General features: G+C 54.5%; 7 protein-coding genes across 7 annotated transcripts; 4 read left to right on the forward strand and 3 right to left on the reverse strand.

Moving 5' to 3' along the window:
• Positions 1-553: 553 nt before the first annotated feature.
• On the forward strand, positions 554-1,776 carry N656DRAFT_788930 (glycoside hydrolase family 6 protein; the record flags this gene model as incomplete). The annotated part of the gene is made up of 2 exons (XM_064816736.1): positions 554-1,473; positions 1,560-1,776. The coding sequence occupies 2 exons, from the start codon at positions 554-556 to the stop codon at positions 1,774-1,776; spliced, it is 1,137 nt and encodes a 378-aa protein (XP_064670989.1).
• A 1,358-nt stretch (positions 1,777-3,134) lies between these two features.
• On the forward strand, positions 3,135-5,824 carry N656DRAFT_844341 (uncharacterized protein). The gene is made up of 3 exons (XM_064819136.1): positions 3,135-3,766; positions 3,830-4,577; positions 4,643-5,824. Exons 1-3 carry the CDS (start codon positions 3,152-3,154, stop codon positions 5,446-5,448), a joined length of 2,169 nt encoding a protein of 722 aa, XP_064670990.1. The 5' UTR covers positions 3,135-3,151; the 3' UTR covers positions 5,449-5,824.
• A 448-nt stretch (positions 5,825-6,272) lies between these two features.
• On the reverse strand, positions 6,273-7,805 carry N656DRAFT_707668 (glycosyltransferase family 31 protein; the record flags this gene model as incomplete). Its single annotated transcript, XM_064811447.1, has 1 exon — positions 6,273-7,805. One exon carries the CDS (start codon positions 7,803-7,805, stop codon positions 6,273-6,275), a length of 1,533 nt encoding a protein of 510 aa, XP_064670991.1.
• A 2,517-nt stretch (positions 7,806-10,322) lies between these two features.
• Positions 10,323-12,298, forward strand: N656DRAFT_616998 (uncharacterized protein). Its single transcript, XM_064810327.1, has 6 exons — positions 10,323-10,863; positions 10,947-11,032; positions 11,101-11,205; positions 11,263-11,344; positions 11,408-11,578; positions 11,660-12,298. The coding sequence occupies exons 1-6, from the start codon at positions 10,770-10,772 to the stop codon at positions 12,199-12,201; spliced, it is 1,080 nt and encodes a 359-aa protein (XP_064670992.1). The 5' UTR covers positions 10,323-10,769; the 3' UTR covers positions 12,202-12,298.
• Positions 12,299-12,395: 97 nt separating this feature from the next.
• N656DRAFT_751473 (glycoside hydrolase family 3 protein) lies at positions 12,396-14,742 on the reverse strand (the record flags this gene model as incomplete). The annotated part of the gene is made up of 2 exons (XM_064813016.1): positions 13,502-14,742; positions 12,396-13,287 (listed from the first exon to the last, which is right to left on the reverse strand). Exons 1-2 carry the CDS (start codon positions 14,542-14,544, stop codon positions 12,396-12,398), a joined length of 1,935 nt encoding a protein of 644 aa, XP_064670993.1. The 5' UTR covers positions 14,545-14,742.
• Positions 14,743-17,793: 3,051 nt separating this feature from the next.
• On the forward strand, positions 17,794-19,607 carry N656DRAFT_844344 (uncharacterized protein; the record flags this gene model as incomplete). Its single annotated transcript, XM_064819137.1, has 3 exons — positions 17,794-18,419; positions 18,474-19,378; positions 19,569-19,607. The coding sequence occupies exons 1-3, from the start codon at positions 17,858-17,860 to the stop codon at positions 19,605-19,607; spliced, it is 1,506 nt and encodes a 501-aa protein (XP_064670994.1). The 5' UTR covers positions 17,794-17,857.
• Positions 19,608-19,691: 84 nt separating this feature from the next.
• N656DRAFT_767761 (HET-domain-containing protein) lies at positions 19,692-21,863 on the reverse strand (the record flags this gene model as incomplete). Its single annotated transcript, XM_064813577.1, has 2 exons — positions 19,692-21,439; positions 21,506-21,863. 2 exons carry the CDS (start codon positions 21,861-21,863, stop codon positions 19,692-19,694), a joined length of 2,106 nt encoding a protein of 701 aa, XP_064670995.1.
• Positions 21,864-22,567: the final 704 nt, after the last annotated feature.

The following is a 22,567-nucleotide window of genomic DNA, read 5'->3' on the forward strand; positions in this document are numbered from 1 at the left end:
AGCAGATTTCGCTAGCAGGACCGAATCATATTAACGGCCCGGCACCACCGACACCTTGAAAACCAGCGCCAACCATCGCCCCGATATTTTGAGCGCCCCGTAGTACGGCGGGATGTTTCCTTATTACCCGTTTGGGACGTTGGGGACGCGGGTTTTCGGATACGGACCCGGAGCCGCATCTCAAGCCAAGACGAGAGCTTGCATGGGCCTGCTTGCAGTGCCATTCCCGGTGGGTCGCCGCAACTTCGATCACGGCGCCATTGGGCAGTCTCCTGCTTGGCTAACCTCACCTTCTCCATAGTGATTTGGACAACGACAACAGAACACCGAGGAGCCTCGTTCGAGAACGGGGATTGCAGTTCCGTCACGCCAGGTGCCATGTATAAAGTGCCTGTCAAGCCATGCCGATGAAGATGGAGATCTCGAGTCCGCTGCGTCGCCTGTCTACAGCACTGCTGAGCTCCAGTTCGTCCCTTGACCCTTGGGCGATCCACGGTCTCCTTCCCTCGCTTGGACTCATTTGGCTCGCTGCAATACAGTCAACCAATACGCCATGCGTCTTTCCGTCCTTCTTGCGGCCCTCTCGGCCGGAGAGATCGTGTCTGCAGCCCCCAGCAGCAAGCCTTTGCCCGGGGGTGATGTGAACCCCTTTGTTGGCAAGACGCCATTTGCCAATCCGAAATGGGCTGCCAAACTGGACCAGACAAAGCGAGCATTCCTTGCCAAGGGCGATGTAGCCAACGCCAAGAAGGTATCCAAGGTCCAGCAAGTCGGCACCTTCGTCTGGGTGTCCAGGCGAGCAGATCTCGTCAACATCGACGATGCTATTGCCTCCGCACGGGCGGAGCAGAGACGGACCCGCAAGAAGCAGATCGTCGGTCTGGTGCTCTATAACCTCCCAGACCGCGACTGCAGCGCTGGCGAGAGTGCCGGCGAACTCCACAGCGACCAGGACGGGCTTGGGATCTACAAGCGCGAGTTCATCAAGCCCTACGCTGAGAAGGTCGCTGCCGCAAAGGACCTCACCTTCGCCATCGTCCTAGAGCCCGACTCTCTGGCCAACCTGGTCACCAACATGGGCATCGAGCTGTGCGCGAAAGCCGCGCCTGTATACCGCGAGGGCATTGCGCATGCTATTGCCAGCCTGCAGTACGACCATGTGCACCTCTACATGGATGCTGCCCACGGCGGATGGCTTGGTTGGGATCAGAACCTGCCTTTGGCCGCGAAGGAGTTTGCCGAGGTTGTGAAGCTGGCCGGCGAGGGCAAGAAGATCCGCGGATTTGTCACCAACGTCTCCAACTACAACCCGTTCAATGCCACCGTCCGCGAAAACTACACCGAGTGGAGCAACTCCTGGGACGAGTCTCATTATGCCACGTCGCTTGCCCCCTTCCTCGAGACCGAGGGCCTCCCCGCGCATTTCATCGTCGACCAGGGCCGTGTCCATCTTCCCGGCGCTCGAAAGGAATGGTGAGTTCCTATAATTCTCATGACATTGATCTTTCCTGGATTGGCCTCTTCGTAATCCGCAACCGCTGACCACATGCACTTTTCAGGGGTGAATGGTGCAACGTTGCGCCCTCCGGTTTTGGTCCGGCACCCACTACCAAGACCAATAACACGGTTGTTGACGCTCTCGTCTGGGTGAAGCCAGGCGGCGAAAGCGACGGCCAATGCGGTATGGAAGGTGCGCCGCGAGCCGGGGAGTGGTTTGACGAGTATGCCCAGATGCTTGTCAAGAATGCCCATCCCTCGGTTTTCGACCGGCACTGAGAGCTCAAGGGCACAATTCGAATGGCTATCAGAACGAAAGACTTCATTTGTATATATTCATGCTAGAATAACATCAGTACATGACTTCAACCGGCCTCCGCCACGATGAGCCTGTCCCTAAGCGAAGCAACTGCTGTACCCCCCGGTAGGGAGGATTACAACTTGAGTAGGGGCCAGTGCTTGGTCCGATAGACTAACACTGAGGTGTATAGGCACTCACCCGGTTGGCATAACCCCAGGCCTTGGCATTGCGGTTTACGTGACAATGTCACTGGCAACTTGCACCATTTTCTGTCTGATCACTTGAGCGGATTGGGCCTCGGTTTTTAGCGCTGACTGACATCCACACATGATATATATTCGAAATACGGACATGGAGCGAGTCTTGCGACTTCTCATCTTCAACCAGCCATAACACCGTTCCCGGAAAAGCAACACATACGACTTGGCTGGCTCCGTCGTCTGGGGACAAGTGAGCTGCCTTGACTGTCCTGGAGGGGTCTTAACGGAGGCACTAACTACTTTCCTGATGGTACCTAGGTAAATAAGGCTCAAAGAACACCGTATGGCCGCTCACTGTGCAGGCTGTGCCCCTTTCTGGGCTCATATGAAGACGTCACTGGTCAGTTCCATTATCCATACCTAATCGAGTAGTTGTGATATCTCACATGGAGTTTTCGCAAAATCACCATCAGACCCGTTCAACCTGTTTTAGGTTGTTGCTCAAGTCTTGGCCTGGGCCGCAGAGACCACCACTGGTTTGAGCGAATTGGGCTTCAGTTTGTTGAACCCCGACATACGTGGCCAGCCACCTTACCCCTTGTAGCGCCGTCAGCCGCCACAGCGCCAATCCTCAGGGAGCATCACGCCTTGGCTAGCCTTGGCTAACTGTGAGCCCAGGAATGCTGATTTGATTGTTCTGTGGCCTCCTTGAGGTCATGCCGGTACAAGTAGTGACAGCATTCCCCAAGCATGCAGCTTTGTTTGGGCAAGTCAAGCCCAGCTGGCTCACGAGTCGCCGTGGCTTGGCGGCTACGACTTCTCGCACTTTAGACAACAAGGTGCTTAGCGCTAGCTCGAAACATGTCTCCCGATAAGCTACACAAGGCACAGTGCGTTTTTGCGTTTCTGATGGTAGCCCAAGGAAGGAGCGTTTCCTGAATCCTCTCAAGTAGCGAGTGGTTTGGCCCCAAGTCCGCCCCCAGCCCAACCTCGTCCCAGCTTCTTGGGTGTTTAGCCCCGAAATCTGGTGATGATCTGAACCTGCCGTTTTAATATTGATGGTGGCCCAGTCGAACGATTTCAACTCTTTCTCAACTCTAGGAGATCTAGCCTCAAAGTTGTTGGAACTAAAGAACCCGATCTCCTGCTCGCAATGCTGGGCAACTCGCCTCCGCAAGCTCCTACTACAACAGTGACAACAGTATCCGCCGTGTCCCTGTCTCCAATGGAACTTCGGAAGGATGCAGTTCTGACTCTCCGTGGGGATTCTGCTTCCTCTTACAGCAACTCGCACACCAGAACTGCAACTCCCAGCAACAACAGTCCTAGGCCAACTGCCGTTCAAAGCTCAACTTCAGAAATGAACCAAGCCCAGAACGCATCAAGCAGTCCGCCCCTGGCACCGCTGTCCAATCTCACGTTGCAGGTCGTGGATGAGGGACCCGACACGCCCAGCTCCACCGTGGTCGAGTTTGGCGATCTGGTTCGGACCACTGTTCCCTCAGCAGCAGAGCTAGTGGAGAGCATCCACCGTTCCCTCACTCATTCTCACCATCTCCGCTCCAACTCTCAATCGAGGATCAAGCCAGGCGGTACCCATGATGGACGCGAGACGAACGATCGAAGCAGAAGCCAGCCCGCTGGCAGCCAACGAGAGAGGTCGCAGTCTACAGCCCGCAAAGCAATCAACATCGAGGGTGCTGAAAGGGGACTTGCGGATGATCGGATCAACAGGTTTCTTTACTCGATGACTCAACACACAACCCTGGTTTCCGAGCGTGAACTGCTGCAGGAAAACCGCGGATTGTAACAACGTGTTGCCGCGTTACAGCGTACTGAGCGTGAGCTGCTGGCCCAGAATCAGGATCTCATTCGCAAGTTTGCTGCTCTGAAAAGTCATCACGACCGTCGGGCGCGTCAATGGAGCGAGGGACTTCGTCGGAAAGAAGCCGAGTATGAGGCCCGAATTCAAGAGATGGGAGAGCACCTGTTGGACCTGGCGAGTGCTCACCCGCTGAAAATCCCGAGCATGCTGTCCAACGAAGAGATCTCGGCTTGGTTCGAGGATCAGGATGCTGGGTGGAACACATGGGCGCGGACCTTTGGGCACCAGGACTCTGACCGACTTGCAAGCGGACTACATCCACTCCAGCTCCAGGAGCTTTGCGGCGAGGTCAAGGCATTTGTCCGGATGACGGGTCCAACAGTGTTGCCACCAGAACTTGTTACCGGCGGTCAGGAGGGGGTGCATACGCTCCTTAATGGCATGTTAGCCAACTTTATCTGCTCCGAGATCCTTGCCTCACCGTTCTGGATATTCGTCGCAACATCCCTGGGCCCTCTCGAGAGCCCGGGCATTGTTCCAACCAAGTCAATACCGGCGGTTGGTTTACGCATGGACATGAGCAACTTTAGCTCCGTGGCACCCGCTCGCCCCGGTCCAACTCCAACGCCGCGAAGTCCGCAGTTTCCGCCACCTCTGATTACGTCCTTGATGCCGTCATCTAGTGCCGGCTTATCCATGCTCGGGCTACCGTTGAAGCCTGACATGGAGCGTCTTGTCCACATGCTCACCGATGGTAAACTTTCTCCTTGGCCTTCTGCTGAGCAAGAACTATGCTGACATATGTATTGTACAATACAGCTCAGGAAGAAAGCTCGCGAATAGCAGCCCACCACTGGCGGTCTCAGATGATGAGGCTGTTTGCCCACGGCGGTTTTAGTTTGAAGGACGTCGCAGCTGCAGGCCGAAACGAGTCGCGCAGGACGTTTGTCGAGTCACGGCTGAACTATGCGAGAAAGCTTAAGGAGCGCTTCCTTGGTGGGGCTGCACGGTTCTTACTACACGACCAGGACTCAACCGGCATCGAAAAGCTCGAACGAATGTTGACCGACATGATCGACGATGCCCTGAGGTTTTCATGCAAGCTTTGGTCCCGTGTAACACCCCTTCGCCTGCTAAGCTACAAAGAGCTCGAGAGAAGGGAGTTCAGATCATCGAGTCAACTCATGACACTGTGTCGCGCACAAACCCCGGATGCTTCGTCTCCCCAGCCTAAGGAAGAGCCATCAGAATCACCAAGGAGACAGCGCGAGCGTTCAGTGGTTATGGTTGTGCAGCCGGCAATAGTGACTGCAAATATCAATGGTCAGGGGGATAGACTGGATAGTATCGATGACCTAGTTGGAGATGGCGTTTCGTTAGTCTGGTTGAGAGCTCGGGTGATGGTGGCGCGCCCCCTGATACGAGGATCTCCGAATCATTCTGGACTCTCGAATCTCCATAGAACCGGACCGGAATCAACGCCGTCATCGGATGGCTTCTCTGGTCAGAAAACCCCGGACTCTTCGACAAGCTCACCGGGGACAACTCCGTGCGCCAATACCGAGAGGATGATTAACATTCTTCCTGCTTCCTCGTACAAGGCGCCGGCGGCCGACAAGGAGTAGGGGCGTCGCGAACGACGGATCATACTCCCACCAACAACCTTATTGAGGTCTCAAAGACACTAGGGAACACAATAGCGTCGCATTGAGACCCTGAGAGCCTAGTTCCTTCCCTTTCCCCCGGAGGTGGTGTTTAGCAGCAGGGGCAATGGATAGCTCTCTGCAAGTGTCTGGTCTTTTTCAAGTTATGCATGAGCGTCCCCAGATGGGATTAAGATTTCTTTTGTTGCCTACCGGCGTGTACTATACCTAGGTAGCTTCAATTCTTCATAGCGATGGACTTTCAGATTGGTTAAGAATATCTGGCTGGCTGCCCCTGATGAGAGAATTTGGTAAACCTACTTGTACCTCACTGTTATGACCATACATGTATCCGTACTTACTAATATCATGGTGTATGCTTTCCATTACGTCGCATATCTCACTTATCACCTATGAAGATGGATAAAGAGCATTCTTTCAAGATATCCAACTTGCGGGTTGGTGACTGCTTCGCTCATATCCATACTCCATAGTATCATAGTAGTACCTATGCACACTAGATAAAGTGTGCATGTCGTGACACCAAAACAACTGGACGCTGGTGAAACTCATCATCGTGGGTATTGATGCACACTGATATGGTCAAGGACATGATGTGACCATTGGCACACATGAATACTAATAAAATCACCTGGGCATGACCAAGGACTCGGAGCAGTGGCCATGGGAGCCTCTGAGCCTTTCTGGTATTCAAGCTAGGTACCAGTAAGTCCTGTTGTGAACAGCCTAAGATAATAGAGAACTCTGTGTCCTGTTCATTACGATACACTATTCTGGTGTAATGCTTAGTAGTGGCGTTCTATACTCGGGAAGACCCAATCGGGGGTTTTACACACGTGTTCCTCAACCCAGCGGTCGATTCTCGCCTTGAGCCAGCCGCTCGTGTAGCTCAGATCCTCCTTGACGATCTCAAACTTCTCTTCCCCCTCACCAGCGCCGTCCTTTCCTTGATCGCCCCCTGCAATCGGAATTTTCCTCTCCACCGTTTCCGGATTCTTTGCTACCCCAAGACTCATAAAAGCCTGCAGGACGCACTTCTGCGTCTGCTCACCCTGCCAGTGATACTGCATGCACACGGAGCTGTCCTCACACGCCTGCTTGCATGCCTGTAGGCTATCCGCTTTGGTATCATGGCCCGGAGCAAGACGGTCCCAGAGGGTATTGTCCCAGTTGGACCGGACATCTTCGCTTGCAACCGGGAGGAACACGAACAGGTCCGAGTAAAGAAGCGGCCGTCCGAGTTTCCGGTTAGCGTTCTCCCACCGCCAGAGACCCGTCATGTCCTCGGGCCTGAGCTTGTGCATGGTCAGGAACGGCTGACACCACATCCGATCCGTGTAGGGCAGGACGTGGGCTGGATAGGGATTGAACAGGGGGAAGAAGCCACTCAGGGGCACCCCGGCGGTCCACATGGCCCAGCCGAGAATCGAGTCCCCACACGGGTCGCTCCGCAACAGGTCCAGCCACCTAAGCGAAAATGGGGGATCGATGAACTGGCCGTGGATCGGCGACGATCGGCGCCCCAGCAGCTTCTCGATAGCGCCTCGGGAAAGCACAAACCCAGGCCCGCCGTTAGCGAACCACGTGTCGACTTTCTTTTGCTCGTCGTGGCGTCCGGGGGACGGACTTCCAATGTAAAACAGAGCTTGCGGGTCCAGCATCGAGAGGAAGCGAAACATGTTGTCCCAAGAGATGTATGTGTCGGTCTCGTAAAAGACGTAAAAGTCACGACCTGGGCGCATGAGCCAGGCCCGCTCGACCTCGGCCAAGAACTTGTACTTGTCGAGGCGCCAGCCGTTTTTGCCCCTAGCAGGATCGTTGTCGACGGTCAACTTGCCCTCGCGGGAGAGGGCGTACATGGCCTCGTAGTTGGCATAGTCGGGGTTCTCGTGGCCTTCGGCGTCGTTGTCGCGGTACGCTCGGGGCAGGTTCGCGAGGATGTCGATGGCGTGACGGCCGTGGATGACCTCGTCGAGGTCGGAGAAGACGAGGAGCTCGTCCGCGCCGAAGCAGGCCGATACGCTTTGGAATTGTGCATCGATCATGTCGCGGTTTTCCCCGTGGCCCATTTTGAGGACGGGCTGGATGCGCTGCGTCAGGTGGTGGGGGAAGGAAGCGCAAAGCTCCTCGATGGTCTTGTTTGCGACATCGTCGTGCGCGACGGGGAAGAATGCGCTCGCGGTCTCGAAAGGATAGAATTCAGGCGGCGGCGACGGCGGGCGCGACCACGATGGCCGCCAGCGGTCTCCGAGGTAGAACAGTGCCAACAACAAGGCAAGCGCAATCACGGGGATGATGCGTTGATGTCGTTTTGTCATCTGGCATGTTGACAGCCCCGTGGCGGCAGGCAGGAAGAGTTTCTGCATCTCAGCATCTCTCGGATGGGTGCCATAGACAACATGTGAAGTCTCGGTTATGCTGGAAAAAAGACGAAAGGATGCCAAGGACGGCTAGGAGTAAGCTGACGTCCAAAGATTGGACCCCAAGTTTAAACGCTTGGTGTGGAAGAATGTATGCGCTCCACTCCTTAGCCCCCACGCCAACCCACAAGCTTATGGATCGCGATACGTAACGCGGCACCCTGATGTAGCGGGTCGAACGCGTTGCTAGTGGTACTTTAAGTTTAACAAACCCCCTAGTTATGCCGTCATAACGTTTATTTGTTGATACCCCTGAAAGCGTGGTCCCGGGAGTCTAGGACCTCAGCTCCGCCCTATAGCATGATAAGACGAATAAGGGGTAGAGCGCCCACTGTTCTCCATGGAAGTCTCCGTAACACTCTGGATACATGAAATCCATTCCTTATCTGTCTCCCAAGGACTGGCATGGACGGCGTGACGGATCATCTGCCCCCGGCCGGAAGCGCAGGCAACGTTGTGTTCATTATGTTGCCATTTGCAGAGCAACGACTCAAGCGGTGACGTCACGCTTTGTATATGCCTCTCTGAACAATGAGCTGAGGTGCTTCCTGAGCGCCCAGTCTAGCAGTGTTCATCCCGCCTATATAGTACAACACTTGCACACACACGTGCCTGGGCTGCATGTAAGCTGGCTGGGCCTTGAGTTGGGCCAGCTTCCAGCTACTGCCAGTCTGCCCTTGAAATGGTAATGCAAGAATATCCGTTAGTTACCACTAAATAATCTTTTTCTGGCCCGCCTCTGGCACTTTGCGGCAATTTTATGGAAACACCCAAGACAGTCCTGACCCTGTCAGGATGAGGTCAATGGTACCGCTGTACGCCGTAAGTCATTATCGCCCGTCATTAGGTAGGTTTCTCGGCATGATACTGTGTTGAGACCATAGGACTAATCGTCATGCCTCGGTTGCAACAAGCCTGAGCGATAGGGGGCAACTGTTCTTATCATACTGTTCCTAACTTGGCAACAGAGAGGAGATTAGGTATATACTCCTAGTAGTAGTGAGACGAATACGAATTCCATTGTCGCTGACGGAGGCTGCTGCTATCAACAAGTACACAATGTCAGGGTTTGCCACAGCCCTTGCACTAGGTACCTGAAAGTACATGTGAACTGCGTGCAATGGCTTATAAGAAAGCGGCCATGAACTTCAGCCAAGCTCCCTGGCTTCCTACATATGGAGTATGGAACTGGAACAATGTTGGACTGCTAACTCAGTACTATCTGGCAGAGGCTACTGGTACTAGCTCAATAACAGGTAGAGTAGGAGCTACTATCTTGTACTACATTGAGGTCAGAATCTGGACTACATTTATTACTTCTACCTGGCATAGTTAGTACAATGCAGTCTTCATGTTACTAAGACAGCCAACAAAATAGCACCTAGAGTGACCTTAAGTAGTACAGGGTCCAGACCCTGAATATCAACGGCTACCGATTACTCTACTAGTATGGCCTCCAACTTGACTTCATGATTGGGGGACAATCTAAAGGTCTTGATATAATAACCAGGTTAAGCCTGCTGCCCTGAATCTGGGATGAAGATTACCTGGTAGGTACCTCGTTTCAAAGTAAGATCTTCCGTAATGATCTATAGTTGTTGAAGTCCTTACAGTCACGGTAGCTGCGGCGATCCTTGAGGTACCAGGTAGCTAGCCGCTCTTGGTCACCGGTACACCAGCATAGTTTCCCAACTTTGATTTAGAGGAAAAGTTGAACAGGCCTCTCCAGGTTGTTGCCCAATGGCAAGGGGGAATAACCTACATACAACTAAGGACGGGAGTCTCTAACTCTCTGATTCTCTACCTATGCTAGCAAATGCCGTGGAGCGGGGAAATCGAAGCATACACCAAGAGTGCGAACACTCACATCAGTTTGCTTCCAGTTGTTCCGTCGTCCGAGCGTGCAGGAAGATCACAAACATTTCATTAGCGAATTCCTTTTCCCCCCTTCCAACAAGCGAAGTTTAGCGAACCAGGCACACCGAGGTCGGGATTGCAGTCACCTTTATTGCGCTCCCAGTCCCGCGTCGTCTGAGCGTAAGGCCTGTCTTGCGGCGGACGGAAGGAGCTACTGCACGCCACCGGCCGTTCTTACTTCAGCCTGTGCCTTCTCATCGACCCCGCAGCGGGATCTTGCAGTTCGCCTGCAGTCTATCCCGCGTTCACAGGGGCCTGAGCGCCGCTTCATCAAGGCTCGCAATCAGATTATGAGAATGTCCCAATATTCTCTTTTCAGCTTTGTGCAGCAACCATCTGTTCAGTGTTAGGCCGTCTGGCCAGTGCGGACGGGAGCTGTCCTAAGGTCACTGGCAGTTGTCCCTCGATTACTCCTTTGGTATCAGGGCACCCAAGCGAGATGGAAAGCAGCGATCTAGTAAGCCTCACCAACTTCATGTTGGGAAATAGAGCAATGTCAGGGGTAAGAGACTGCTTAATGTATTAGGAACTTGATTCATCCTGGTTAGAGCAGCCCGCGCTTTCCCCGGACCTCTTCGTAGCGTTGACTACGGTACCAGGGTAGGTCGCTCCCAAGAAACGAATAGCCCAAGCTACGACTCGCAGGATCCATGAACGGCATTCATTGCAGCCACGGCGTTCCATTGATGGTCCACCTTGTCCGGTCATGGTGTTGGGCCGTCGACTGACTCGAACTGAAGAGGCGAAACGGGAACAGTCTGTGCGTGCTGGCTGCATCCATGTCCATCTCGGTTCTTCCTGGCGATCTTCTGGGGTTTCCGATCTCGAGGGCTAAACTGACGTTCATGCAACGTTAAATGGATCGGATCCCCATCCTGATCGCCATGTTTTCTTCTCTGTTCTCAGCAAGTCTGCCCATCTTGCTCCCTACCCCTGACCTGTATCATGGATCCGACAACAGCTGCTAGGAACTTCCCGGGGGACAAGAAGCGCCAAGATGAGTTGATTATTACCTCTGTGGTGATGACAGCTATGGCTGGTGAGCTGGCTTTTCATTGCTCTTCCCTCGACAGCTCAGGTAATCCTTCGTTGCACATATCTCTAACAAGCTCTCCATTCCAGCTCTCTTTGTATTGGGACGATGCATCAGCCGCTTCATTTTGATCCACAACCCCGGACCAGATGACTACCTGATGATATGCTCTCTGGTAAGCCCAGCTACTGACGAGACACATACATGTAAACACAGCAGCGCTAATCTTGCACTCTACCTTAGCTGCTTACCGTTGGCTATGTTGTCAACTTGTTCCTCCTCAGAGCCAACAACATAGGCTTCCCGATGTCGACGTTTACGCCGGACAACATGGTTAACTTTATGAAGGTATGCCTAGAAGCTCCTCTGAACCGTGGTCAGGAGAACATGTCTAACGACGACCAGATAACCCTGGCGATCCAAGTCATGTACTACGCGAATGTGTTCTGCATCAAGATATCCATTCTGCTTACCTACCTCCGTTTCGGTGAGTTCTCAGCACTCTTGGCCTTCCCCTAGCATGAAATCCTACTAACATAGTAGTTCAAAGCGGTGTCCAAGACTTTCCGAGTGGTTTGCTGGGGCACCATCGTCCTCCACGCCGTGTTTTTTGTCACCTGCGTACTTGTCACGCTGCTCCAATGCTTGCCCATCCAGAAAATGTGGGATTTTGTGGGCGCCATCGAGGGATCATGTATTGACAGGACAGTCTTCTTTTACTGTAAGCACTCGCCGGTCTGGTACTCCTGAGCAGTATTAGGCTGCCCCCTTACTGGCCATGGCTAACCTCGCTCACGCCCAGCCACGTCGGGCTTCAACATCATAACCGACATCTGGATCATAATCATCCCCATCAAGACGCTCCACTCGATCCAACGCCCTCGCCGGGAGAAAATCGCCCTCTTCCTGATTTTCGGTGTCGGCACCTTCGCCGCCGTAGCGTCCATCGTCCGCCTTCACACCATATACATCTACACCCTGTCAGCCGATCCCTTCCGCGACGGCATCCCCGTCAACCTGTGGTCCATCATTGAAGTGACAATTGCCATCAGCTGTGCCAGCGTTCCGGCCCTCAAGCCCCTTTTCAGCAGTCGCCAGAGGCGAGCCACGCGCGCTGCCAAGTCGTCTGGGTCCAGCTCTGGCCCCCGATACGCACGGTCCCAGACGGCATACCGTCACCATGCACGGATCGACAGCGACGATGATTCGGCAAAGAAACTGCAGATTCAGCAATCACACTCGAGGTCCATTGTGCATGGCTCGGATCAGCAGTTGCCGGTTGAGCTTAAGGGCAGAGACATTGGGGTGCGGACTGATGTAGTCGTGGTCTATGATGATAAGTGATGGCCATTTCTTGTGTAAGAAAGACACAAAGGGCAGGCTAACGAAGGGACATATACTGTCGATTGCTTCTTGTAGTTAGGAACATAAGGTCAGGTACCTAGAGGAGCCTAAGCAGCTGTTTTCAAGGTCGTAGTACCATATGTACAGGAACCTCCACAGCTTTAACTGCCACCCCCTTGATATCACCGTGGACGTCAAATATTGACCTCCACACTTCCCTTCAAGTCCCTGCTGCTCGCCCCGACAGTGAACGTATACTTTCCGCTCGCCAGAGCCCACTTCTGCGCCGTGGTATCCCAGTAACTGACATCTCTCCTCCTCACACTGAAGGTGACCTTCTCCTCCCTTCCCTTTGCCACACTGACCTTCTCAAACCCCCTAAGCACCCTCGGCGGTTGGCCCGCCGCGTCGGGGAAGGTTACATACAGCTGCGCCGTCTCCATGCCATCGCGCTGCCCCGTATTCTTGATGGTGGTAGACACGGAAATGACCTCGTCCCACAGATCCGTCTGACCTCCCAGACCGAGCTTTCCCGTCGGGTATTTTGACGCCAAAGCCTTGGTGTTGGTCTTTCGGGCCGTCACAGAGCCGTAGGCGAAGGTGGTGTAGGACAAGCCGTGGCCGAACGGGTAGCTAACTGACATGTTGTTCTTGTCAAAGTAGCGGTAGTCGACAAAGACGCCTTCGGTGTAATCGCAGTCGGTGCCGCTGCAGATCTGGCCGGGGTAGTCGCTCTCGTTCTTCGCCAGGGTGTAGGCCAGCTTCCCACTGGGGTTGACCACGCCATACAGGACATCGGCGATGGCATTGCCCGATTCCTGGCCCAACAGCCCGCCGTACAGGATGGCCGTGACGTTCTCATGGTCAGCCCAGGCGGAAATCACGCGGGGGCCGGCGACGTTGAGCACCACGACCGTGTTGTTGCATGTCGAGGCGATGGTGGTGACCAGCGTGTCCTGGTCCGTGTTGGACAGCGACGAACGGTCGGCGCCCTCGCCCGAATCGGCGTTGAGGAAGACGAGGCACACTTCTGAGTGCTCGGCGTAGCCTGTGAGGGACGGGGTCACGGCTGTGCCGCTGCCGACGCTGTTTAGATTCTCGCGCTTGGCCAACCGGAAGGGGGAAGAGCCGGAAGGGGGTGTGCCCCCAATGTCGGTGCTGTTGCCGGGCAGAGTGCCGTTGCCGCCCATGCCGCCTCCAAAATCGCCGCCACCGCCAACGCTGGAAGAGCCGCTGTAAGCTGTGTTCATGTTCATGTTAGTAAGGGGTAGTAATAGGGGCTTTGTCGCGGGGGGATAACCTATAGTCTGAGGCGGGAAGGCACTTACTGTCGTTCATAATCCACCATATCATGCTCTCGTCGGCAATGGCGTGTGCGCTGATGGACTGGAAGGGCGTGACGAGGTAGCCCAGGGAGGCCTGACCCGAACCACCCGAGGTGGACAAGTGTCCCTGGTAGACATCTGCCGGCGTGCCTCCGACGCTCAAAGCACGGTTGGGTCCGGCCATGACTGGGCCCGCATGGGCACCAAACAGGGACATGGTGCGCGGCTTGTTGATGGGCAAGCCACGGCCGTCGTGGTTGTTGTTCTTCAGGAGCACCATCGATTCACGGCCGACCTGGCGGATAATAGAGGCATGATCGCCGCGGACATTGCGGTACTCAAACATATCGGCCGCCTCGGGCTGCTTGCCGTTGTCAAGGCCGGCGTAGTAGTACCCAATGAGGTTGCGCACAGCCATGTCGTCCAAACGGGCCTGCGTCAAGCTGCCGTTCTTGATGCCGGCTTCCATGACGGTTGTGCTCCACAGGGAGCTCGAACCATAGTCCAAGCCTGCGTTGGCGGATCCGAAGGATGTGCTCTGCGAGCCCACGTCGGGGACGACCATGCCAGGAAACCCCAAGTCCGACTTGAGATAGCCGCTCAGCAGTTTGTTGTTCTCGCAGGCCAACGTGTCGTTCACCTTGTTCATGGCGCACATGACGGCCATCATGCCATTGTTGACACCGTCGGCAAACGGCCAGAGGTAAACCTCGCGGACCGTCTTGTCGTCTGCATTGGCAGAGTAGCCGCCGCTCATCCGGTTGGTCTCCTGCTCGTTGAGCAGGAAGTGGCGGCCACAGGCAATGACACCGGCCTTGTTCAAGCCCGCTACGGCCTGGCCCATAGCAATCCCGTTGAGGTAAGGCTCGGGAGAAAAACCTTCGGGAACACGCCCGCCAAAGGGGACTCGACCGAGCGGGCTGGACACGGGGCCGTGGACGAGGTTGTAGCCCATCAGGTAGTACTCGTTTCCAATAGCCTGCCACTGTTTGGCAAAGAGCTGCTTGTTCCACGTCATGGTAAGCGCGCTCGGCTCCCCAAAGCCCGAGACGTAGTACTGTCCGTTGATGCCGGCAGCGCCATCAGCGTCCCGAAGTGTAGTCCAAGTGGTGTTGACACTGCCGCCAGTAATGATTGCAATTTTTTCTTCGTTGGTCAGAGTAGCGACAAGTTTCTTGGCCTTCTGGTAAGCCTGAGCAGCGACTCCTAGGTCAACTGGTGAAACGGGTCAGTCCTCCGGCACTTGCACAAGGGTTGGATCAACTTGGAGCTGTAAAGGAAGCTCACCTTTGCCGTCAGCGAGAAGCGCTGTGATGCTCGACGAGGTTGAGGTAGAGGTCGAAGCAGACGGCGAAGTAGAAGACTGAGGGGTTGCTGCAAGGAGGCTGCCGGGGAAGAGGAAGAGCGCCGTAACGGCGTGTAAGGCCTGAGTTGCCCTCATGTCAATATGTTAAGAAATTAAAGCGAGTGTATAAGTTAAGTCGGAGCAGTATAACGAACGAAAGAGTTAAGGAAATCGGCGTACGACCTCCTTGGTTACTGGTATAGCGAACGCTGCATCGATGAGTCCCACGAGTTGTGGTCCATCCTGGGCCTCGCAAGGCTTATAAGGCGCATTCTCTTCCCTTGCTTGCTTCCCGTCTCTACTTGCCAGTCGGTGTCCTCCTCGGCATCATTATTGGCATCCTTCTCGACGGCTTGTGCTGTTTGCTGCTCGACCTCCCCTTGGCATGTCGTCGTCACCTTGGCGAGCCACAATGCAGATGGATACTCCGTTTTGCCTAATCCAGCCAAGAGCCGTTCCCACTGCCGGACCCGCCGACCCGCAGAAATACGCGGCCTGCCCCTTAATGGTTCTTGGAGATTGTGTTCCCAGCCAAGTTGCCGCAGGCATCCTCCTTTCTCGTTATCCTCGACAGGGTTGACCACGTTGAGCACTATACTCTGTTTCTCCCCGTCTGTTGCAGATTGTTTCTTGCATCTTGATGCTCATTCGGTGGACCGGAGCGTACGTTGGCCGGAGGCTTACTTTTTGCGCCCCATATATGGTATTCCCGAGGGATGGCTGGATGTCTTCGGTTGACGTCACGGGTTTAGAACGGGAAACTTCACGTCAATGCCACGGATATGGAAGGACTGGGTATGAGGGAACAACAAAGACAGAGACTAGAATGATGCTTCAGTTGTCTGCTTCGTACTCGAATTTCTACACCCCAGGACGGCGACGAGTCCACACAGCCCAAGTGGATCATGTGCAGAAAGGAGAGCAGACTGAAGAGCATTCGTAACTCAAACCGTCAAGGCCGGCCAGTGGACCACGACCACCGCCATCGCCAGTACTAGCATTGAGTCACAGCTCCGCCATTCACTCCTAGTAGGTCGTGCCAGGCGCGCTGCCACCTACGTAGGGGGGGTCCGGTAAACGCAGTGTTTAGGCGGCGTTCATGCTCACCTCGCAAAGAATAACCTACTTCCTTAGGAAACTTGCACTCGCAGGAACGAATGGCTCTAGAGCAGAGCGTGAACGTCTCATTCAAAATAAGCAGCTTATTCGTGGTTAGTTGCTCGAGTTAGGAAGGTGCTCTCCTATGAGGTGGTAAGGAACTGTCTATATTCACCTTGAATGGAAGGAGCTACTTTCTTTGCAAGTCGCTACCTTAACAAACTGAATAATTCAAGAAGGGTTGACGCTCCGTTCAACGTGTTCAAGTGGTGCATTAATGGCTTCGAATACTGGACTGACTTGGCTAAAATAGGGTGGGAAACTTCCATTCGTCAACCCCCCTTCTGGGTAAAGCAGCGCAAAGGGTTAGGTGAAAGACCATCCTTGCCCCCTTTCTCCAGGCCTCTTGGGAACTATGGACTTTGAGCATCCTAGGATTGATCCCTCGTACTAGTGCAGTCCATCTGCTGAAAGATCTGGCAGCCTAGTGTGAGGACGGATGTAGTTGTGGTGTATTGTATAATGGTAAATGATAATCGCTGCTATAGATTGAGCATTTCAATTACAGAGACACTGGCATCCCAGTCGCCTGCCTGAACTTTGTTTAGCCCATTGATGAAATGAGTGCTCTTGTGTAACAAAATTACGGGGGAACATATGCTAAGTTATCGGTTTCTTCAAATGTTATGTTTAGGGACTAAGCTTGTAGGCCTAAGTTACGTTTTAGGTACTGCCAGAGGCATGAGTCACGTATGGATATAGATTACCGTTGCTCGTTAAGCAAGTGCCTTAAATCCCCTTATTACGTACAGAACTTATACAGTCTTCTCAATAGTTGCCATCCCCTCCATGGACACGTCAAATATCGACCTCCAGGTTTCACACTCCCTCAAGTCACTCCTGCTTCCCCCAACACTGAAAGTACTACCTATACTCCCTGCTCGTCATCGCGCGCTTCTGCGCCTCAGTATCCTAGTAACTGCAGTAACTTTCTTCCTCCTAACAATAACGGTACCTTGGGTACCTAACCCTCTCCTCCCCTCCCTTACTTGCACTCATCTTCTAAAACTCCCGAGTTCCTAAGTACCTACCATCGGCGGTTGACCTGCCGTGTCTGGGAAGTCGATATATAGCTGCGTCGTCTCTCTGCGTTCTCCATTATGCTTGGAGCTAGGCTGGGGCACCAGGCTTGGTAAGACCACAGTAGGGTACCTAAGGTAAGGTAGTTACTGAAATGGTGGAAAATACCACCTATTACTCACAACACAGAAAAGAGGATGCCAAGTAACAACAATCACCACGTACCTAAGTCACCATATGCTTCAATTCCCTCCTACGGCTATATCTACCCCCTTTGTTAGGGCAATAGATAAGGTACTTGGCATACCCGAAGTGGTGGGAAGGAAAGAAGGAAAAGATGCCGGCTCGTTGAGACTTGAGTGACGTTCGAAAAAGGGGCAACTATAGACTTATTTATCCTGTTCCTTCAGGGGTTGGGACCCACCGCAGCTGCAGTACTGTGCCCTGTACGAACCCCTGAACCGCAAAAATCCCTGAGCCACGCAGGGCCCTGACAACAACAACCACAACAACAACGCGACTTAAACTGAGCGCCTGTACATACAAACCTACATATAGAGCTCTTAAGCCCAGCCCTCTGGACCAGGGGACCACTTTACCCCATTCATTACACAAGCGGGGTCTGAGTCATCTCTGCAAGGTAGATTCCAGCCGCCCGGAGACATCTGGGGCCCAAATTTAGCCAACATTGGAGCTTACCTATAGTTATATGTATTCATCAATATGCTTCTGCACAGTGCACACATACTCTTCCCGCTTCTTTTCAATATTGACAGCTCTTCCGCCAGACAAGAGGCTCGCTCGAAAAATGGATTTTCACCAAAGCGCTCGCCGGCTGAACATCTTGGATCTCCCAGAGGAAATCCTCTTTGCCATCTTTGGCATCTTGGACTGCCCGGACGACCCCGAAGCTCCATGGCCGGGAAGCCCCTATTGGATGCGCCATGACATTGGACGCCTAAAGACGATGCAGGCCCTACGCTTAGTATGTAGGAGGTTTTGCAGGCACGCCTCACACCTGCTCGTCCCTGAGCTGCGCGTGAGCATCAGCCCGGAATCGCTCTACCGTGTCGACCAACTCACCCGAAACCCCCAGATCGCCGCCGGTGTGCGGAGCCTCCTTGTTTCTCTTGCCTATCGTCCCGCTGAGGTAGCCGATACCCCATCTCGATACAAAGAGTTGCAAAAAGAGGCTCTTCAGAACCGTATACGGTCATTATCCGAAGTTGAAGACGATGCTTTCCTCGAAGCTTTCAACCAGGGCTCAGAGTCGGGTGACTCGCTTGAAGTAGATAAGGCCGAACGCTCCAACTTGTCCAAGGCGTTTGCTAGATTCACCGAAATCTCTAGGGCATGGAGTGGTTGGGAGGGTATTGGAAGAGGAAACAGGGGTTACTAGTTCAACACGTATGCTACCGACGAAGAGAAGGAGAGACACGACGAATTTCAGAATCTCCTCTCGCAGTCTTACCAAGAGTATCTACGCAAACACAAGGAACAAAAGCAGCTGCTGGGAAGCGGATCGTTTGTCGCCGCACTCGCTGAGTCGGTCAGTCGGGTTCCGTCTCTTTCGACCCTCGCATTGGTGGACAATCCGGAAATGGACCCTGGGCTTCTTGGCTTCAGAGCAAACCTGCCCCTCCTTGCAGACTACAGCCCCGAAGCCCTCCGGCAGTGGCTAACCTCAGCACACACATGGTACACCATTGAGAACACGCTAGGGGATATCCCCCCTGAGCAGCCTTTTGACATCTTCACAGTTGAGCTGCTCTGGCAACTTCCCATGGCCCTTCACGCAGTTGGAGTGCACATCACGCACTTCTCCGCCCTCCTTCCCAAAATGAGCAACTTTGCCAAGCTGTGTCCGCAGACGCATCAATACGGTAACCGTGATCCCTCCTCAACCGACTGGTCAACCCTCGCCGCCGCCTTTCAGAGTCTCCGCTCATCGCACATCTCGACCCGATGGGATCCTAGTATCGACTTACCCTCCTCCAAACACATGTCGCCCCAGAACCAAGCATACCGCAACGGCTACCTCTCAGCTGTCCTATCTAGTCCGGCGTTGGAAGACGTCAAGGTCAATTTTAAAGGCCTAACGTTTATGGTTAGACATCAGATGTTCATCCCTGCTGGCTCAGTGTTTTCAACCACCTGCTTCCCGCGCATCAGGAGACTTTCTCTTGACGGTATTGCCTTCACGGAAGAGGAGCTTCTTAGGTTCTTTGACGGGATAGGACACAGAATCGAGACAGTGCATCTTCATCGCATTGGCGTGTCCAATGGCGGCGGCTGGACGCGACCCTTGAACATCTTGCGGGACAAGGTTGTAAGCTCTTCCAAGCCAGGGAAAGAGTGTAGCGTCCAGTTGTCAGACCTTCGTGGAGGGGGGTTTGATATCTTTCTGGATAAGAGTGGTTACTTCAAGCTCGGACGAGTCGGAGGAGATGACCAGTGGAAGCTTTGCTGGGCAGCGGTGTATTATGTCCTTGGGACGGTGGAAGCAGACTCTCTTGCAGAGTGGGAGGGAAACGAGCATGTCCATCTGGTCCGCATGATTTCCATGTTATGAGGAATTGTACCTCAGGGCAAGATTACACCCATCTTATACCGACTGAGACAGCCGCCGCAGAGCAAACCCATCAAGTAATCCTAATCTCAGCCACAGGCGCATCATAAAAAAACACCTGAAACGGCCGCGCAAACGGCGCGTCCTTGCAGCGCGCATCGTTGGCATTGCTAGCTCCCATACTAGCAACCCCAACCCGCCTGAAGGTACCGTCGCCCCTGTCCTGCAGCAGCAGGGCTTCAATGGAGAGAATTGACAGCGCAGGCTTGGTCTTGGCCATGACGTGCCGGACAGGGACCGCATACAGAGCCTGTGCCTGTCCATACACGCTCGCGTCCGACGGCTCGTCTAGCACGGCCGAGGCGATCTGCTGTCCCTGACCGTCAAACATGAGCGCGTCGGAGAGCGGGTACGAGAGCGGAGTGAGGGTTCGAGGTTTTCGCTCTGGGATGGGCTGGATCGAGGATACCTGTTTCAGGTAGCCCGTGAGTGTGAGCGTGCCTTGCTTCACCCTGCCGTGGGGGTCGCTCCCGTTCTCAAGGACCACTTCCCATGCGGCTCCGAGGATGTCGGTTAGGGCAGTGGGCTCCTCACTCGCCGGGTAGATGGCCGCGTCCCGGGAGATCCACGACCACGACGGACCCGGTAGCGCAGCCCCCGTCCCGGCGTCGGGGGCAAACGTCGTCCACAGTAAAGCTCGTGGGAGGTCCTGCGCCCATAGCCCGGCGTGGTACGTCGTGTCGAAGCCGGGACTAGACCTTCCAAGGCCCTGGCTGATCACCTTGGCAATGCCCGACAGCGCAGGCAACTTGTCTTGTTTCATGGTCAGGCCCCGCCTCGTGAACTCGCCGAGGACCCTGTACCAATCGTTGAGCAACTTGGTCTGGTTCAAGTTCTGTTGCGCAGGGCTGGAGCTTGAACCAAACATGGGCAGGCCGCCGCGGAGAGCAACGAGCCCTGGCGCGCTGGACTCGATGTACTGGATAGGCTGCAAGCGGGTGCTCTCGCTCCAGCGGGTGGCGCGGCACTCCCAATGCACTTGGTCTTTGCCGAAAAAGACAATCCGTCGGGCGAGCAGTCGCTCTTGCAGGGTCCAACCTCGTGCAGCCAGCGGCCCGCCGTCGACCTCGACTTGGAAGTGATCGCGGAGCTCCTTCGCGTCCTCCGGCGAGGGCTCGGCGACGGTGAAGTAACCCGTAATGACTCCAGGGCTCCCCCGGAATGGCAGTGTTACGGTCCGGCGCCCGGTCCTTGGCTTCAGGAAACCCTCGTCTGCCGACGCACTGTTGGCCGCGGCGATGGTTACCGACGCGCGCGTGTACACCTCGGCCATCTTGGCCGACTCGACGGCCCAGTCCTGCGGGTCATCTTGGACGATGCAGAGCGAATCGATCCAGAGGTACTGGTAGCCCAGGGCGCGCGTGACCTCAACGGCGTGCCGGAAGTTTGTGCTCAGTTTGTTCAAGGGTATCCCCTGCATACGTCTTTTCATGTTGTTGTCGCCTTCCGAGTTGCGCTCTGTTTTCGTGATGGACGAGGGCGTTGGGCCCCAACAGTGGCTCAGGGCGACATATCGGCCCCTGCGACCCAGCGTCTCGACAAGGACGGGATGGCGGACCGGGTCGGCAGAGCCCACGTCTATGACGCGCGTGGGCAATTCTGGCGGTTCCTCATCCTGGGTCAGGTCGATTGCAGGCGCTGGGAGCCTGCAGGACGCGTGGCCGTGTAAACATGTGTCAAGCCAGCGCCGCAAGATGCTTGGGTCCCATTCTGGGCGAACGGGCCGGCCCGAGATGAGCTTCTTTAACACGATGGGAGAGCCTGGGATGTATGGAACATGAGTGAGCTGCTATGTACATGAAACGGGCATCGGTGGCCGTCCCTCACCTTCATCTATCCACACGTCGACTCGCCTGACACTATGCAGGACATTGACGCCCTTCTGGCCGATTTGAATAGTAAACCCCCCAACGGGAATCGGATGATGCTGTCCATGCCCGACCCGAGGCCAGGTAAAACGCGTGAAGATGTGAAGGTAGACGCAATCATCGTCACGGACCAAGGGGTTGGTAGCGGCATCATCAAGCAGGATGGAGCAGAGCTCGCAGGTCCCGGCGCTGGAACGGAGCCGAGCGAACGTCTCGGAGTGGATCCAGCCTGGGGCAATACTCCTCGAGTCCGGTGGGATCGATTTGGCGAGGATTTCGCCGAGATCGATGGCCTCGCATCGTTCGCATAGTGACATGGCGGTAGAGAACAAACAAACAGTGAGTTGGAGTTGGACAGACAGGTCTAGACTCTAGACTGTTCCACTGTAGGCTCATGTTCTGCCCGATACCGGCTGGTGGGCTTTTAAGCGTCGGGCTGACTCTGCAGCCGCCGGCGCTAACTCTGCTTTGCTAACATAGGTCAAGTTATGTATCCGTACCCTATGTAAGGAAAAGGGGCCGCCAAGACTGCGTGGCTTGCAGCTCAGAAGGCAGAAGCTAGCATTGTGATTCCTTAGATATGTATGGCGACGTCTTCGTTGTGGCGAGCTAAGTGTATATCTTCAAAATGAATCTCAGCAATTGAGAGCCTAGCATTAAAGGTCGGTTGGAGAAGATGAAGGAATTGTAATGAATTCGTAGATTGTACGGAGGTAGCATTGTTGTTGTAGGCCGATGGAGGAAACTTGATCAAAGGTTGGAAGGTCGGGTGGGGCATCAAGGCCACTGTGGTTGGGTATATATAACCCTAACCCCGTAAGTTGACCGCCTTTCCAAAGCGGTTAGCGGACCTGGCGGAAATTTCGAAGTCCATCGTGGGTCAATTTTCTGTTTCCGATTTGCGAAGCCAATCAAGTTTGGAACTTCTCAACCTACCTTCGAGAGTCAAGTCGGGACACTCGCGAGTCGCGACTACGAAGGATTGAGGTAGATGATCTTCAACCTCGTGCACGCAATCACG

Source organism: Canariomyces notabilis, assembly GCF_033297395.1.
Source record: "Canariomyces notabilis strain CBS 508.74 unplaced genomic scaffold N656scaffold_8, whole genome shotgun sequence".
NCBI lineage: Eukaryota > Fungi > Ascomycota > Sordariomycetes > Sordariales > Chaetomiaceae > Canariomyces > Canariomyces notabilis.

What these genes read in the sequence shown, in the direction of transcription:
- N656DRAFT_616998 (XM_064810327.1), top strand. Translation starts at nt 10,770, where the DNA reads ATGGATCCGACAACAGCTGCTAGGAACTTCCCGGGGGACAAGAAGCGC. An exon ending in GGTGATGACAGCTATGGCTG is followed by an intron (nt 10,864 to 10,946) that starts GTGAGCTGGCTT and finishes TCTCCATTCCAG; the next exon opens with CTCTCTTTGTATTGGGACGA. An exon ending in CAGGACAGTCTTCTTTTACT is followed by an intron (nt 11,579 to 11,659) that starts GTAAGCACTCGC and finishes GCTCACGCCCAG; the next exon opens with CCACGTCGGGCTTCAACATC.
- N656DRAFT_844341 (XM_064819136.1), top strand. Translation starts at nt 3,152, where the DNA reads ATGCTGGGCAACTCGCCTCCGCAAGCTCCTACTACAACAGTGACAACA. An exon ending in TGACTCAACACACAACCCTG is followed by an intron (nt 3,767 to 3,829) that starts GTTTCCGAGCGT and finishes GCCGCGTTACAG; the next exon opens with CGTACTGAGCGTGAGCTGCT. An exon ending in TGTCCACATGCTCACCGATG is followed by an intron (nt 4,578 to 4,642) that starts GTAAACTTTCTC and finishes TGTACAATACAG; the next exon opens with CTCAGGAAGAAAGCTCGCGA.